General features: G+C 33.9%; 1 protein-coding gene across 1 annotated transcript; it reads right to left on the reverse strand.

Moving 5' to 3' along the window:
• Positions 1-12,387: 12,387 nt before the first annotated feature.
• On the reverse strand, positions 12,388-12,800 carry LOC105710788 (large ribosomal subunit protein eL30-like). The gene has a single exon (XM_012443264.3). The coding sequence runs from the start codon at positions 12,776-12,778 to the stop codon at positions 12,431-12,433; it is 348 nt and encodes a 115-aa protein (XP_012298687.2). The 5' UTR covers positions 12,779-12,800; the 3' UTR covers positions 12,388-12,430.
• Between the last annotated feature and the right edge of the window lie 1,168 nt (positions 12,801-13,968).

Genomic DNA, 13,968 nt, shown 5'->3' on the forward strand with positions numbered 1-13,968 from the left:
ACATGGACACAGGAAAGGGAACATCACACACAGGGGTATGTTGGGGGGTGGGGGGCAGTGGGCCAGGGGAGGGACAGCAGGAGGCGGGGAGGTTAGGGAGGGATATCACTGGGAGAAATGGCTGATATAGGTGATGGGGGATGGAGAAAGCAAACCACCATGGTATGTGTGTATCCATGCAACAACCCTGCAAAATCTGCACGTGTAACCCAGGACTTAAAGTACAAAAAACAAAAGAAACAACAACAACAACAACAACAACAACAAAAACAAAAACAGAAGATATCAAGTATTGGTGAAGATACAGAGCAACAGGAACTAAAAAATAAAAATAAATTTATAAAAGCCTTCTGAACAAAATTCACCTTGGAGTATGGAGCATTAAAGGATGGTGTGAGCAAATCAATAAGATGTCTGTGTTTCAAGCACTGGGACATTGCAGGAGCAGTCCAGATGGACCAGGTGAGCCCTGGATAGAAGGCAACTTAAAGGTACTAAGTGACCCTTAGACAACAGAGCCTGAAAACATAGCAGCATATTGTAGGTATTTATGTGCACTTGTTGCTAGAAGCATACATAACAATCATCATAGACTAGGTGTTGTAAGAATTAAATAACTAAATAGCCTTATTTGGGCTTATTTATTTTTAATGTATGATTTCTATTAAAATAATGCTCAATTTAATTTTAACTAGAGAAAGATGTTACATTCAAGTGTGTTGGTCATATAGAGCCTATAGTTTACATATTGATGTAACTTCATTACTTGTATTTCCAGATCAATGCACTTAAAACACGTTCTTGTATTTTTAAGTCTAAAAATAAAAGAAAGAAAATAAGGCCTACAACAATAAAATTACTTAAGTTTGTTAAGAATCTGACAAAGTTTTATTTTTATTTGTGGAGATTCTATGGTAGAAAACATAAACTAGTGGACATTAGTTAATGCTTGTTATGTGTTCATTTGCAGACATACATTTTCATATCTACTAAAAATATTTGTTATATCGAGGGTACTTTTTCAAAAATACACAAAACTTCTTAACTCCACAAAATCTTACTTTAGAATGAATGAACCATGAAGCAGAAACTGGCTTTACTGTTCCTGTAGTCTAATCTCAATTCTATAATTGATGAAGCTGGGTTCCTATAACATGAAGTGACTTGCTCTGAGCTTTAATACCAGTGTCCCGTCACAGTGTTCTTATCTCTGTCACACACAACTTTTCAATTGCTTTAATGATAACTTTGTAAATGTTCCCATCAAAATGTGTTAACTACCTTAGTTAAGAAGAACATTGCATTCTGGATTGATTATTCCATTCAGTGACCATTGTTATTTAGAGAACAAACCTAGTCATTTATTTCCACTGGACAAAAGAGCATAATAAAGATCAACTAGGCTGTTATTTCAAAGTTCTGGCTTGGTCTGAAATCCTGAATTACAATCGTGTTCTTTTTACTCTCCTGAATCTCGCTTTCCTTTCAAAACTACTCTTTTTACATATGGCCTTATCTCCACCAGATAAGTGGGCCTGTGACCCAGATATGGACTATAGTGAACTATACCAATGCATATGTCTTATGATACAGCATGTTATAAGAGAGAGAGATACAGAATGTCTTTTCAGAGATTTCACTCTAAGGAATGATTTAGAATTGATACTGCTGAAAGTACTTTTGATGCATGTGGAGGGGTTTTCATGCAAATAAACAGAAATAGGAATAAAGATAGAGATAAAAGGTAAACAAAGACAGAAGTTTTGAAAATGTTGAAGCTCCTGATTCACAATGCCTGAATTCAGTTCTGCTCTTTGTACCATCTAGTCCATTAATAGTTCACCAAATATTTGTGAGAACCTATTATATAGTAGATATATTAAGATCAATGGCTACACAGGGATGAGCAAAAAAGTCTCTGATGACTTACATGGTAATTGGAGATATCATAAACATCATTACATAAGATTATAGCAAAAAATCTTGCAAAAAGAACAGCACAAGTTAAGAAAAGGGGATGCGAAGTATTGATAGTGGAGGTGAGACAGAACTGCAAATAGAATCACTAGAAAACGTATTTTTATGGGAACATTCACAAGGTTATCATTAAAGCAATTCAAAAGTTGTGTGTGACAGAGATAAGAACAGTGTGATGAGACACTGGTATTAAATTTCAGAGCAAGTCGCTTCACGTTATGGGAACCCAGTTTCTTCCATTTTAGAATTGAGATTAGACTAATTAGACTACAGGAACAGTAAAGCCAGTTTCTACCTTACTGTTCATTTATTCTAAAGTAAGCATGTATGGAGTTAAGAAATTTTGTGTATTTTTTAAAAAGTACTCATGATTGATAAATATCATTATTAAGATTATAGCAAAAACATCTTGAAAAAAGAAAAACAAGGCAAGAAAAATGAATGGGAAATACTGGTAGTGGAGGTGGGACAGAATTGTAAACAGGGTCACTAGAAAAGGTTTATTTGGAAAGGGTATCTTTTGAAAAATAACCTAAAGATTTTATAGATCCTGACAGGTGGAGGGTGAACGCTGAAGTCGGTGTAGCTGATCCAGAGTGAAACAGGTGGCCATTAATTTTATTATTGTCTGACATTCCTCATAGGGATGTAAACTCCATGAGGGCATGTACTTTTATTGCTTTGGTTAACTCCTATGTTCCTAGTCATCACATAGTTGATACTAGCACATACTGTATTTTTGTTGCAGTGAAGAAAACAAATGACCTTTATGATGAGATAGCCACTTGCCATGTTGCCATCTCTCTGTCTTCTCCTCTCTTTCTCACACATATCCACAAAGACACACACACATACAAGTTTTATCTGATAATGAAGACAAGTAGAGGTAAGCAGAAGTAACTGGGAAGGAGTCTCTAAATCAAGCTATATTTGAAAACTGCTTAGTCTCCAGTATTTCCCAGTTCTATGAGTCCATTAATTATTGTGTTTTTCTGCTTTAACAAATTTGAATTGTGTTTCTGTTGCATGGTACTGAATGAGTCCTGAGTAATATACTGGGTATATTTATCCTTAAAAATGACACCTATTTCTAGCTGGGTATTAGCAGTTTACAGGGTATTTTAGAGGTCTGGTAAAAACTTAAATTTCTAATTTTTCCATTGTGTTTTTTGTCAGAGAAAAACTTCTTATACACTATAATTAGGGATAAAGTTCATTTGTCTTAGTTGATGGAAATTACTATTTCAATAAATTCAAAAACATAAAAGGAAATCTACTTTTTGACTTTGGAAACTGTAATGAAACATTTTTCTTAAAAGATAGATTTATAAATCTTTATTTTTACTCATCATTTTAGAAGTCATGAGTGTGACATGAGTACAAGGATCCAATGATGGATGCTCTTCTGCTATTTATTTATAACTCTGCTGGTTTTCAATAGGGTAGTTATGAGTTTTAAATGGCTGGCAGGAAAAAGAAAAAGAAAAAACTTCCAGTTGTATCAGTTATATCAAGTGCATTAAAAGACTACATAAAGTGTATAAAATTGAATATTTACAGGAATAGAGTATACATTTTTAAAACAAATTACTTCTTACATATTTTTACTTTTGCAATAAATTCAAATTTTATGATAACTCAAAATGCCCTATCTTCTCTTAGAAATATAAATTAAATATCTCAATCAACCATTAAAAAATTATGAAAAGAATTTGCCTTTATGTATGTTTGGATGACCTAATTTAATTTATAAAAAGAAATGGCATATTACTTCAGGCTTACCAGTTTTTCTAACCCAATGAAGGTAAGGCCACTCTAGATGTTAAAACTGGAGAGTTGGCACAGATATATATTTCACCTCTAGTAAGAAAGTAATGTAAATAAATATTGAACCAAGTGTAAAGATAATGACTCAAACTGGAGAGTCAGGTAAAATTGCAGTAAAACTTCTTGAGAGTCTACAGACAGAATAATAACCAAATAACCAAAGAAGGGCACTGATGTATAATAAAACAACAAAAAAGCAAGAAAAACAGATTCTAAGGATTAAAAATATAGAAGGCCAGCAAGCTGTAGGTGTTAGAAAAAGAGCTCATCATCTCGCTAACTATGATTACTTATAATTTGTATTCCCAAGTAAAATACAGCTTCCCTGCAATATAACATTAACAATTGCAGTGTGCAGCTGTCCTCCTACCCAAAGGGCCTTTAAATATTAGTTCATGACTTCAAAATCTCGGGAATCTAATTATCTCAGACATGAGGGGAAAATCTTCCAATGCCAACCTCTTTTGATGCAAATTCTTGAAAAGTCTGACTCATTAAAAATGTTTTCTTTCTTATTTTATGTATTTCATAACTTTTTCCTTGCTAATGTATTCTTATGTGATATATACCATGCTCTTTTATTCTAGTATGTGTTTTATTAATTTGCCTGGACAGTCAAATGTTGACTACAGAGAGCTGGTGATCTTTAAATTCTAGGAACTTGAATTGATGATAAAACCAAATATAGGAAGGAATGTTGTTTTAGTTTTAGAGCAAAATGTAAGAGATGTGAGACGTAGTCTTCGGGTCTTTATTTCAGAGATCAATAGTTCTCTAATTCTTAAAAATGTAATAAAAAGGGTGGAGGGAAGGCAGCTGCAACTCTAACAACTAAGAGCTTTTCTTCATCCTGAGTATTTGCTGGACTGAAACTACTGTTTTTTGGGTAGCTGAAGGTGAAGTACAAGTTAGTAGAAACCCAGAAGCAATGCTCCAGGGAAAAGCAGAGGATAAGTCTCAGGATTGAGAAGCATAGAATTCTTTAAGCGTTTTATGTGTCTCAGATTCTGAAAAATATTTTTCTGGGCTGGTTAAGTACTTCAATCTATAAGCAAGAGACTTGGAATGAAGGCAACAATAGATAAGAGAGGGGTTAAAGGACTTATAAATCTCCAGGTTTCCATATACGAATGTCAACATTCAGACTTGTGGCATAATTTTTTAAACGGTTTATAAAAAAAAATGTTGTACTCTACATTCCAAAATCCTTCTGTTAAGAACTCAACTATTGCATTCCAAGTATTTATGTACATTTCTTGCTCACCTATGTGTTCATGAACATTTTAATTCTAAAGACTTTACTCATCTCTATACCTAAGAATTTAGTGCCAGTACTTGCCTAGCTTGAGCACTCAATAAGGGAGGATAAATGAATTAACAATAAGCAAATCTTCTAAGAGCAACTGCTAGAATGGAAGATGCCATAGTTTTACAGTAAGTGGGCTTTTGTCCAGAAGTACAAAAGCATCAAACCTACAGAGGAACCCTAATAAGTTGTAGTTTTACTATCCATCTTAAAGTAAAAGCAGAACTTCAAACAAAGATGAAGAAAATATTTTTAAAAAATTCTTAACATCAATCTAACAATGCATTAAAGTTAGTTACCATTCACCTAATTGAACATTATTTAAAAACATATGTATATGTATGTGTATATCCATATGTGTATATGTGTACCTATATACAAAAGAAAGAAAAAGGCGTATTGCAATCAATGAGAATCTATGAGAATTATTCTTTAATGTAACAAACCATGGCTAAAAACAAGGAATAAAATCTCATTATTCATTTGGCATCCAGTACATACATTAAATCTAATTTTTATGGTTTACATAATTTCTAATACTGGTAATGTACTTATTTAAAAAGACATATGTCTTTTGCAGTATGATTTCCTGTAACTTTCTTGTCTAAGAATTCCTGATTATAGCCCTGATATTGACATTTTGTAAAGTAACAACTCATCTTTTAGAAATAACAGTATAGTACTTCTAGAGCCATTAAATTGACAGAGAACACTGTAAATTATAATCTAGTGATTAATTCTAATCCTGATTTTCCAGGGAAATTAATTAAATTAATTTTCAACATGTTATAGGTGAAATAGACAATTAAAATTGTAAAGCATTTTATGTGTTACACATATTAAATCTGTCTCTACATATATAAATCTACCTATTTATGTGTATGTGAATATATAGATACATATTATTCCTTAATAAAGTAAATTTTAATATTATTTGCTATATTTATCTTTTAAAACTGCAACATGATATTTAGTCTATCATGATATATACTTTTACATAATTATCAGAAAAGCCAGGATTTAAATATTCATTCTGCCATTTGCTATCAGAATTCTACAATACACTCAGTAAAACAGTTGAATATTTCATTTCGAAACAGTTAACTTTTCTGCACCTTACAAAAGGAGGTCACACATTCTTCTCAAGTACACATGAAGTATATAAAAGTTACGTTCACCAAAACGACAGACTAGAAACAATCTGGCTTTACTCTTCTCCAAAGGAAACCAAAACCAAATACACTGACACTGGTCAACATTATCACCAGCAATATCCAGGTCTAAAACCTGAGGCTGATACAATCCCCTGGGCCACCGAGAAGTGAAAAATTCTGACAGGATCTTAAGAGAAATAAACTTCTGTGTCTATGATGCCCCTTTCCCAAGCTGCTCGGTACCATGTAAAAAACACCTCTTGGAATCATGGTTTCAACACTGGGAAAAGATTGAATAGTCAATTTTCTCACAATTTTGTGTTCTTTCTGAAGAAAAATATTCCTACCTCAACTCACAGGAAGCATGATAAGTGCCTAAAAATAGGAAAACAACTGAGGGCAGCTTGAGACAAAGAGAGAAGGCAAGACTTGCAACCATCGCCTGCTAAATGCACCTTTTATCTTAGCAAAAGGAGATGCCAAATCAGAATGGCTGCTCAGTGGCAATACACTGTAGTAGGCACGTTCCATGAGTGCCCTGAGCATGAATCCCTAGCGAGACTTTTCACATCCTAGTCAGACTTCTCACATAACCATAGTATCTCCTTTGTAATCTCCCCACCATCTGGAATGGGTAACACTCCAAACAAACCTGGGCTTAAAATGCCAGCTAGAGCTGAAAAAGAAACAGTAGCATAGGGTAAAGAAGATTCATCCTATGAATTGCAAAAAAACCTTTAAGGAAACGTACCCCAGTGTTACAGTGGGTATCCAGTCAGACATGAGCAGGGCAGGAGGGGAGCCCTGACCTCCAACAGGAATGTCAGGCGTCCATCAGGTGATGGTCAGGAGATTGTTAAACTTTCTCTATAAAATAATAATTAGTCTCTGTCAGTGGCAATGAAAGATAGTCTCCCAACAGGTAGAAAAAAATTGAAAGTGGTGATCAGCAGCTTCTTGATAAGATCTCAGGTATTGGGCAAGAGGGCTCAAGCATGCACACCACCCGGCAAAATGGAGGAGTTTAACTGGTATATGACCTTCCTGTAGGAATGTTAGACTGGTAAGGGAAGAATGAGCATATTTGCAACTCCAGTAAACACACTGCACATGCAGCCCCTCCCGAGTGCTGGCAGGACAGGTGCATGCAGTCAGCCTACCCCAAGAGAAGAATCTAGAGAGAAGGGATGCAAGACATATAAATGCAGACATATAAAACCCAGAGTCAAAGGTCCAACAGCACAATGATATCTCACGTCGCCCACTTGGCCCTCTTCCAAGTGTACTTTACTTCCTTTCATTTCTGCTCTGAAGTTGTTAATAAACTTTCAGTTTTGCTCTAAAACCTGCCTCAATCTTTCAGTCTGTCTTATATCCCTCAGCGAAATTCTTTCTTCTGAGGAGGCAAAAATTGAGGTTGCTGCAGATTCATACAGATTCCACTATTAACACTAGAAAGACCAAAACAAGTGGACAGTGAAGACTGAAATAAGAAACGAAGTCTTCATTGTGATGACAAAGATGTACATCCACAAGAAAAATATGGCAAACAGGGAAACATGACTTCCCCAAATGGACAAAGAAACCAGTAACTGACCCTAATGAGACACTGATGTGTGCACTCTGAAATCAAGATTCAAAAATAGCCATTTTAAGTAAACTCAGTGAACTACAAGATAACACAGAAAAGCAATTCAGCAATATATCAGAGAAATGTAACAAAGACATTGAAACATAATAAAAAAAGTGGAAATCATGAAACTGAGAAATACATTTACTGAGCTGAAAAACGCATTAGGAACTCTTAATAGCGGAATGATTGAACCAAACGTAAAAAGACAGGCTATTTGAAAATATGGTCAATGTGAATTTGTTCCTCACATCATGATGTTAGCTGGCTATTTTGCAGACTTATTTATGTAGTTGCTTTATAGTGTCATTAGTTTTTATATTTCACTGTTTTTGTAGTAGCTGGTAAAGTTTTTACATTCCATATTTAGTGGTTCCTCCAGGAGTTCTTGTAAGGCAGGGCTGGTGGTGACAGGATTTCCTCAGCTTCTCTGAAAAATATTTTATTTTTCCTTTGCTTATGAAGCTTAGTTTGGCCAGATATTAAATTAGAGTTTAGAAATTCTTTTCTTTAAGAATGTTGAATATTTGCCCCCAATCTTTCTGACCTGTAGGGTTTCTGCTGATAGGTCTGCTGTTAGTCTGAAGGGGTTCCCTTTATAGGTGACCTGGCCTTTCTCTCTGGCTGCGCTTAACATAACATTTTTTTCTCTCATCTCAACCTTTGAGAATCTGACGATTATGTGTCTTGGGGTTCACCTTCTTGAGGAATATCTTACCGGGGTTCTCTGGATTTCCTGAGTTTGAATTTTGGCCTGTCTTGCTATGTCTATGTAGGGGAAGTTCTCCTGGTTAATATCTTGAAGGAGTAAACAAAACCTCCAAGATCTATGGGATTATGTTAAAAGATTGAACCTAGTTGTGTTTTCCAACTTGATTCCATCCTCCCTGTCTCTTTCAGGTACCCTTATCAGTCCTAGGTTCAATCTTTTAACATAATCCCATAGATCTTGGAGGTTTTGTTTACTCCTTTTCATTCTTTTTTTCTCTTATCTTCTCTGCCTGCCTTATTTCATCCGGATAGTCTTCAAGCTCTGATATCGTTTCTTCTGCTTGGTCTATTCGGCTACTGATACTTGTATTTTCATTGTGAAATTTTCATATTGTGTTTTCCAGTTCCATCGGGTCATTTTTGTTCCTCTCTAAACTGTTTTTTTCTGGTTGACTGCTCCTGTAATGTTTATCACAGTTCTTAGCTTCTTTGCAACGAGTTAGAACATAATCCTCTAGCTCAACCAAATTGAATATTACCTATCTTCTGAAGCCTATTTCTGTCAATTCATCAATCTCAGCTTCAGGCCAGTACTGTGACTTGCTGGAGACATATTGTGATCACTTGGAGGAGAAGAGGCATTCTAATTTTTAGAGTTTCCAACATTTTGGTTTTGATTCTTTCTCATCTTCATGGGTTTATCTACCTTTGATCTTTGGGGCTTCTGACCTTTTGTGGGGTTTTTGTGGAATCTTTTCATTGATGTAGCTGTTGTTGCTTTCTGTTTGCTTTTCTTTTAGCAGTTAGACCTCTCTTCTGTAGGGCTGCTGTGGTTTTCTGGGGGTCCACTCAAGACCCTGAAAACTTAAACCAATCATGAGCAAAAAGAACAAAGCGTCATTTAAAAGTGGCGAAAGAACATAAACAGACACTTCTTAAAAGACATTCATGTGGCCAACAAACATGAAAAGAAAAGCTCCTCATCACTGATTATTAGAGAAATGCAAATCAAAACCACAATGAGACACCATCTCACGCCAGTCAGAATGGCAATTATTAAAAAGTCAAGAAACAACAGATGCTGGCAAGGCTGTAGAGAAATAGAAACACTTTTACACTGTTGATGGGAACGTAAATTACTTCAACTATTGTGGAAGATGGTGGCGATTCTTCAAAGATCTAGAACCATAAATACCATTTGATCTGGCAATCTCATTACTGGCTATGTTCCCAAAGGAATATAAATCATTCTGTTAGATACATGCACACATATGTTAGCACTATTAACAATAGCTAAGACATGGAATCGACCCAAATGCCCATCAATGATAGACTGGATCTAGCAATCCCACTACTGAGTATATATTAAAAGGAAAAGATATCTCAAATATATCAAAGAGATATCTACATTTTCAGGTTTATTGCAGCACTATTTACAACAGTCAAAATATGGAATCAATGCTTGTGTTCATCAAGACATGAATACGTGAACAAAATGTAGTATATTTACATGGTGGAATATTATTCAGCCATAAAAAATGAAATTTTTTTATTTAGAACAATATGGGTGAAAGTAGGGACATCATATTTAAGTGAAATAAATAATACCAGCAAGGAAAGATAAATATTACATATCTTCACTCATACATTGAAGCTAAAAATGTTAATGTCATGCAGATAGAGAATAGAATAATAAAAACCAGAGGCTGGGAAAGATATATGAATAGGAGGGAAGGAAGGGGAGAACTTGGTTAAGGGGCACAAAAATTCAATTAAATAGAAGGAATAAGTTACAGTATTTGATAGTACAGTAGATAAATTATAGTTAGTAATTTATTGTACATCTCAAAATACCTGAAAGAGAACATTTTACATGTTCATAATGTGAGGAAAATATAAATGTTTAAGGCAATGAATGTCTAATTTGCCGTGATTTGACATTGACACATTGTATGCATGTATTAAAATATCACATGTACCTTAAAATATATATAATGATTTTGTATCAATAACAAAGCAAAAATGCAAGAAAATTCAAATAAAAATATTAGAAATGGCAGCAAAAACAACAAATATTGATGAATATTACTGACATTAATGACATAATATTATGTGATAAATATCTCAATAGTAACTACAAGAATGTCAACATTATTATTAATTAGTAATAGAAAACATTAAAATATTTAAATTACAGGTGGTACTAAATGGGCAAATTATGATAGTGGGTCATTAAGACCATTTTTATTAGTTCTACACAACTGTGGCTCAAGTAGAGCAAAGAAAGAGTAAAAAATTTTGTGATGTAGTGGCATGCAGAGATAAGTCTAAATGAAAAACAGAGACAAAGAGAAATCACTATGGTTTCTGAATATTCATGTGGATGTATGAGATAGATGGCTAATTCATATGGTATCATGATATAATAAAATAATATTATTTCTGTTTTGTACTATATGACTACTGTGCATGTCTAAATGTGTATATGTATGTGTTTACAGATATAAATATATGCATTTAAAATATTTAATGGATAGATATTGTCCTACACATATATAATAATTTCCAAATAGTTCAGAGAAAATATTAATGAAGTAATATTTGCAAACTCATTAGTTGAGAATTCTTTATGATTGAGGAAAGATATGTTTGTAGAACAAAATTATATTGTGACCTAAGAAGAAAAAGAAACATAAATTTATAGTCAGATGCATTATAGTAAAATGTAGAAAAACAATGAAAATTTTTCTTCTCTAAAAATAAAAGTTGATTGGACTAATAGCACATAGTTTTCATCTATGAAATTAGAAAATCTATATATTTTACAATGCTAAAAAATACTATCACATTGGAATTTTACAAACAGATAAAATATCTTTAAAGATTGAGGCCAAAAGAAACACATATTTAGAAAAGTAATGTGAGCATTTACCTGGCAAAACTACTTAAAAATTATTATTATAGAATTCAAGTAAGGAGACAAGTTAAAGATAAATGTGACACAGCAAAACTAATGTAATTTATTTGTAAATTTCATCTATTATTGAAAGTAAAACCAAAGAAAAAAATTTAAAAAGCAGAAAAATACAATTGACACTTCATATCTGTGGACTTTATATCCACGTAGTCAACTAACTGTGCATTGAAAAATTTGGAGGAAAAACATGGATGGTTACATCTATGCTAATCACATACAGACTGATTTTTCTTGTCACTATTCTCTAAACAGTACAATACTATGTCAATTTATAAAGCAGTTTTCATTTTTAGGCATTATAGTTTATTTGAATTATACAGGAGGATGTGCACTATTCAGGAGGTTATATGCAAATACTATGCCATTTTGCATATTGGATTTGAGCACCCATTTTGAAATCCACAGGTGATAGTTCTGGAATCAATTTCCCACAGATATTGAGAGACAAGTATACTTCAATATTGACATTTTTCAAGAAAGAGATAAAAGTATAAAATCAGGACTGCTCTCATATGACAGTAGTGAAATATACAATCCCATTGGCATATGTTTCTGCTTTTTTAATCCACCAAATTTAGATTACTTTTTGATAATATTTTATCCTCCCTTTCTCTTAATTTCATCTGTCAGCACAATTTTATTACGCATTGTTCCTTAAATCAGTATCAAATGTGAATATGTAAAATTTTAAATTTAAGGATCAAATAATGGGCAATTGTTATATTCATATAATTTTGTTCTTAAATATCTTAAATATATCAGTTGGCTAATTTTTTCACTGCATTGGCTTTTTTTTTTTTTTTTAAACAAGCTCGGAAAATTTTTATTAAAGGAAAATTTTGCATGGTTTACTTTTCACCAGTCTGTTCTGGCATGGTTCTAATGATGTCAGAATCACCTGGATCAATGATAGCCAGTGTGCACACTCTGTAGTATTTTCCACATGCTGTGCCCAGTTCAATATTATTGCCACCATAGTGATGGACACCAGTTTTGGCTAACATTGCATAGTACTCTATTTCGGATTTCCTCAAAGCTGGGCAGTTTTTAGCGAGAATGACCAATTTCACTTTGCCTTGTCTGATCATCTTCAGAGTCTGCTTGTACCCCAGCACGTACTTTCCACTTTTCATAACGAGTTGGAGCCTAGAGTTGATCGACTCCAGCGACTTTTTCGTCTTCTTTGCAGCCACCATCTTCCTGCCTTAGGTGCGGGACGGCCCCAACCAACAGCAGATGCTAAGATGGCTGGGGAGTGAGAAAGTCTGCATTGGCTTTTATGTACCTATCAGCATATACTTGGCATACTTCTATAAACAGATCTTGTCCAAATACTAACAGATCTCAGATATTCGTTTTTTTGCTCATTTATTTTCTCTTGGGGCTACCATTCCTTCTCATACTGTTATATTGTGTTATTCCTATGTTATATGATATCGCTCTCATCTGTTCCTCCCTTTTGACACTTTTCTGCATTAGATTACATGTCTTCTTTCTTGTTTTTTTTTTTTTTTTTTTTTTTTTTTTTTCTCTCTCTTACCTTTCTGGAGAACACCTTCCAGTAATTTTTTAAAAAAGAAGAAAGTTATTTGGTAGGTAAAATATTGAGTACCAGTGTGCTTCAAAATATCTTAATTTTTTCTTTGTATACTTAACTGATACATTTCCTTAGAACATGAAGTATTTTATTCTTTCATCAATGTTGCTATTGAAAATCTGACACGGCTTCATTCCTGTGTGGGTGGTTTACTGTGGCTCTCTGTATGTGTTTCTTTATTTTCTTTATAGGAGATTTAAAATCTTATTTTTACCTGGCATTCTAAAATTCCACAATGGTATGTCCTGTTTTGAATCATTTATTTTTTTGTACTGGGCTCCCAGTGGGTCCTTTCAGTCAGAAAACATATATCTTCACATATAGACAACTGTTTCATTGTTCATTTGTTTTAGTTTCTACTTTCATGTAAATGAGTTGAGGCTTGATGATCTATGTATAATGCTTAATAATGAATAGTGAGAATTTTAAATGCTGCTAGCATGACACTTGTGCATGGAGGGGGCTAATCAGCTAATTGACACTGAAAGATAATCTGGTGATGGTTTGCCATGCTGTTCATCTTGGAAACTTATAGGACAGTGTCTGGAGCTTTTATACTTGTAGCACTATTGAGTTATCCAGTGGTAATGCATGAATCTTTTATGAGGAAGGGTAGGACTGGGAAGATATATGTATTATCCGAAATCTGGAAACAACCTGACTGAATGTTCCTTGGGACTCTTTTCTGCAGTCACCTAAGTTACATTATGTCTGTATTTGGCCAAGTTAGGTCCTATATTTTATCTTCCTAAAAGTGGAAAATTTCTCATCCATTATTGCCACTCTTCC

Source organism: Aotus nancymaae, unplaced genomic scaffold (assembly GCF_030222135.1).
Source record: "Aotus nancymaae isolate 86718 unplaced genomic scaffold, 86718_ANA_hifiasm-v0.15.2.pri h1tg000036l, whole genome shotgun sequence".
Taxonomy (NCBI): domain Eukaryota; kingdom Metazoa; phylum Chordata; class Mammalia; order Primates; family Aotidae; genus Aotus; species Aotus nancymaae.

Bases quoted from the DNA above. Each gene is read 5' to 3' on its own strand.
- LOC105710788 (XM_012443264.3), bottom strand. From the start codon at position 12,778: ATGGTGGCTGCAAAGAAGACGAAAAAGTCGCTGGAGTCGATCAACTCT.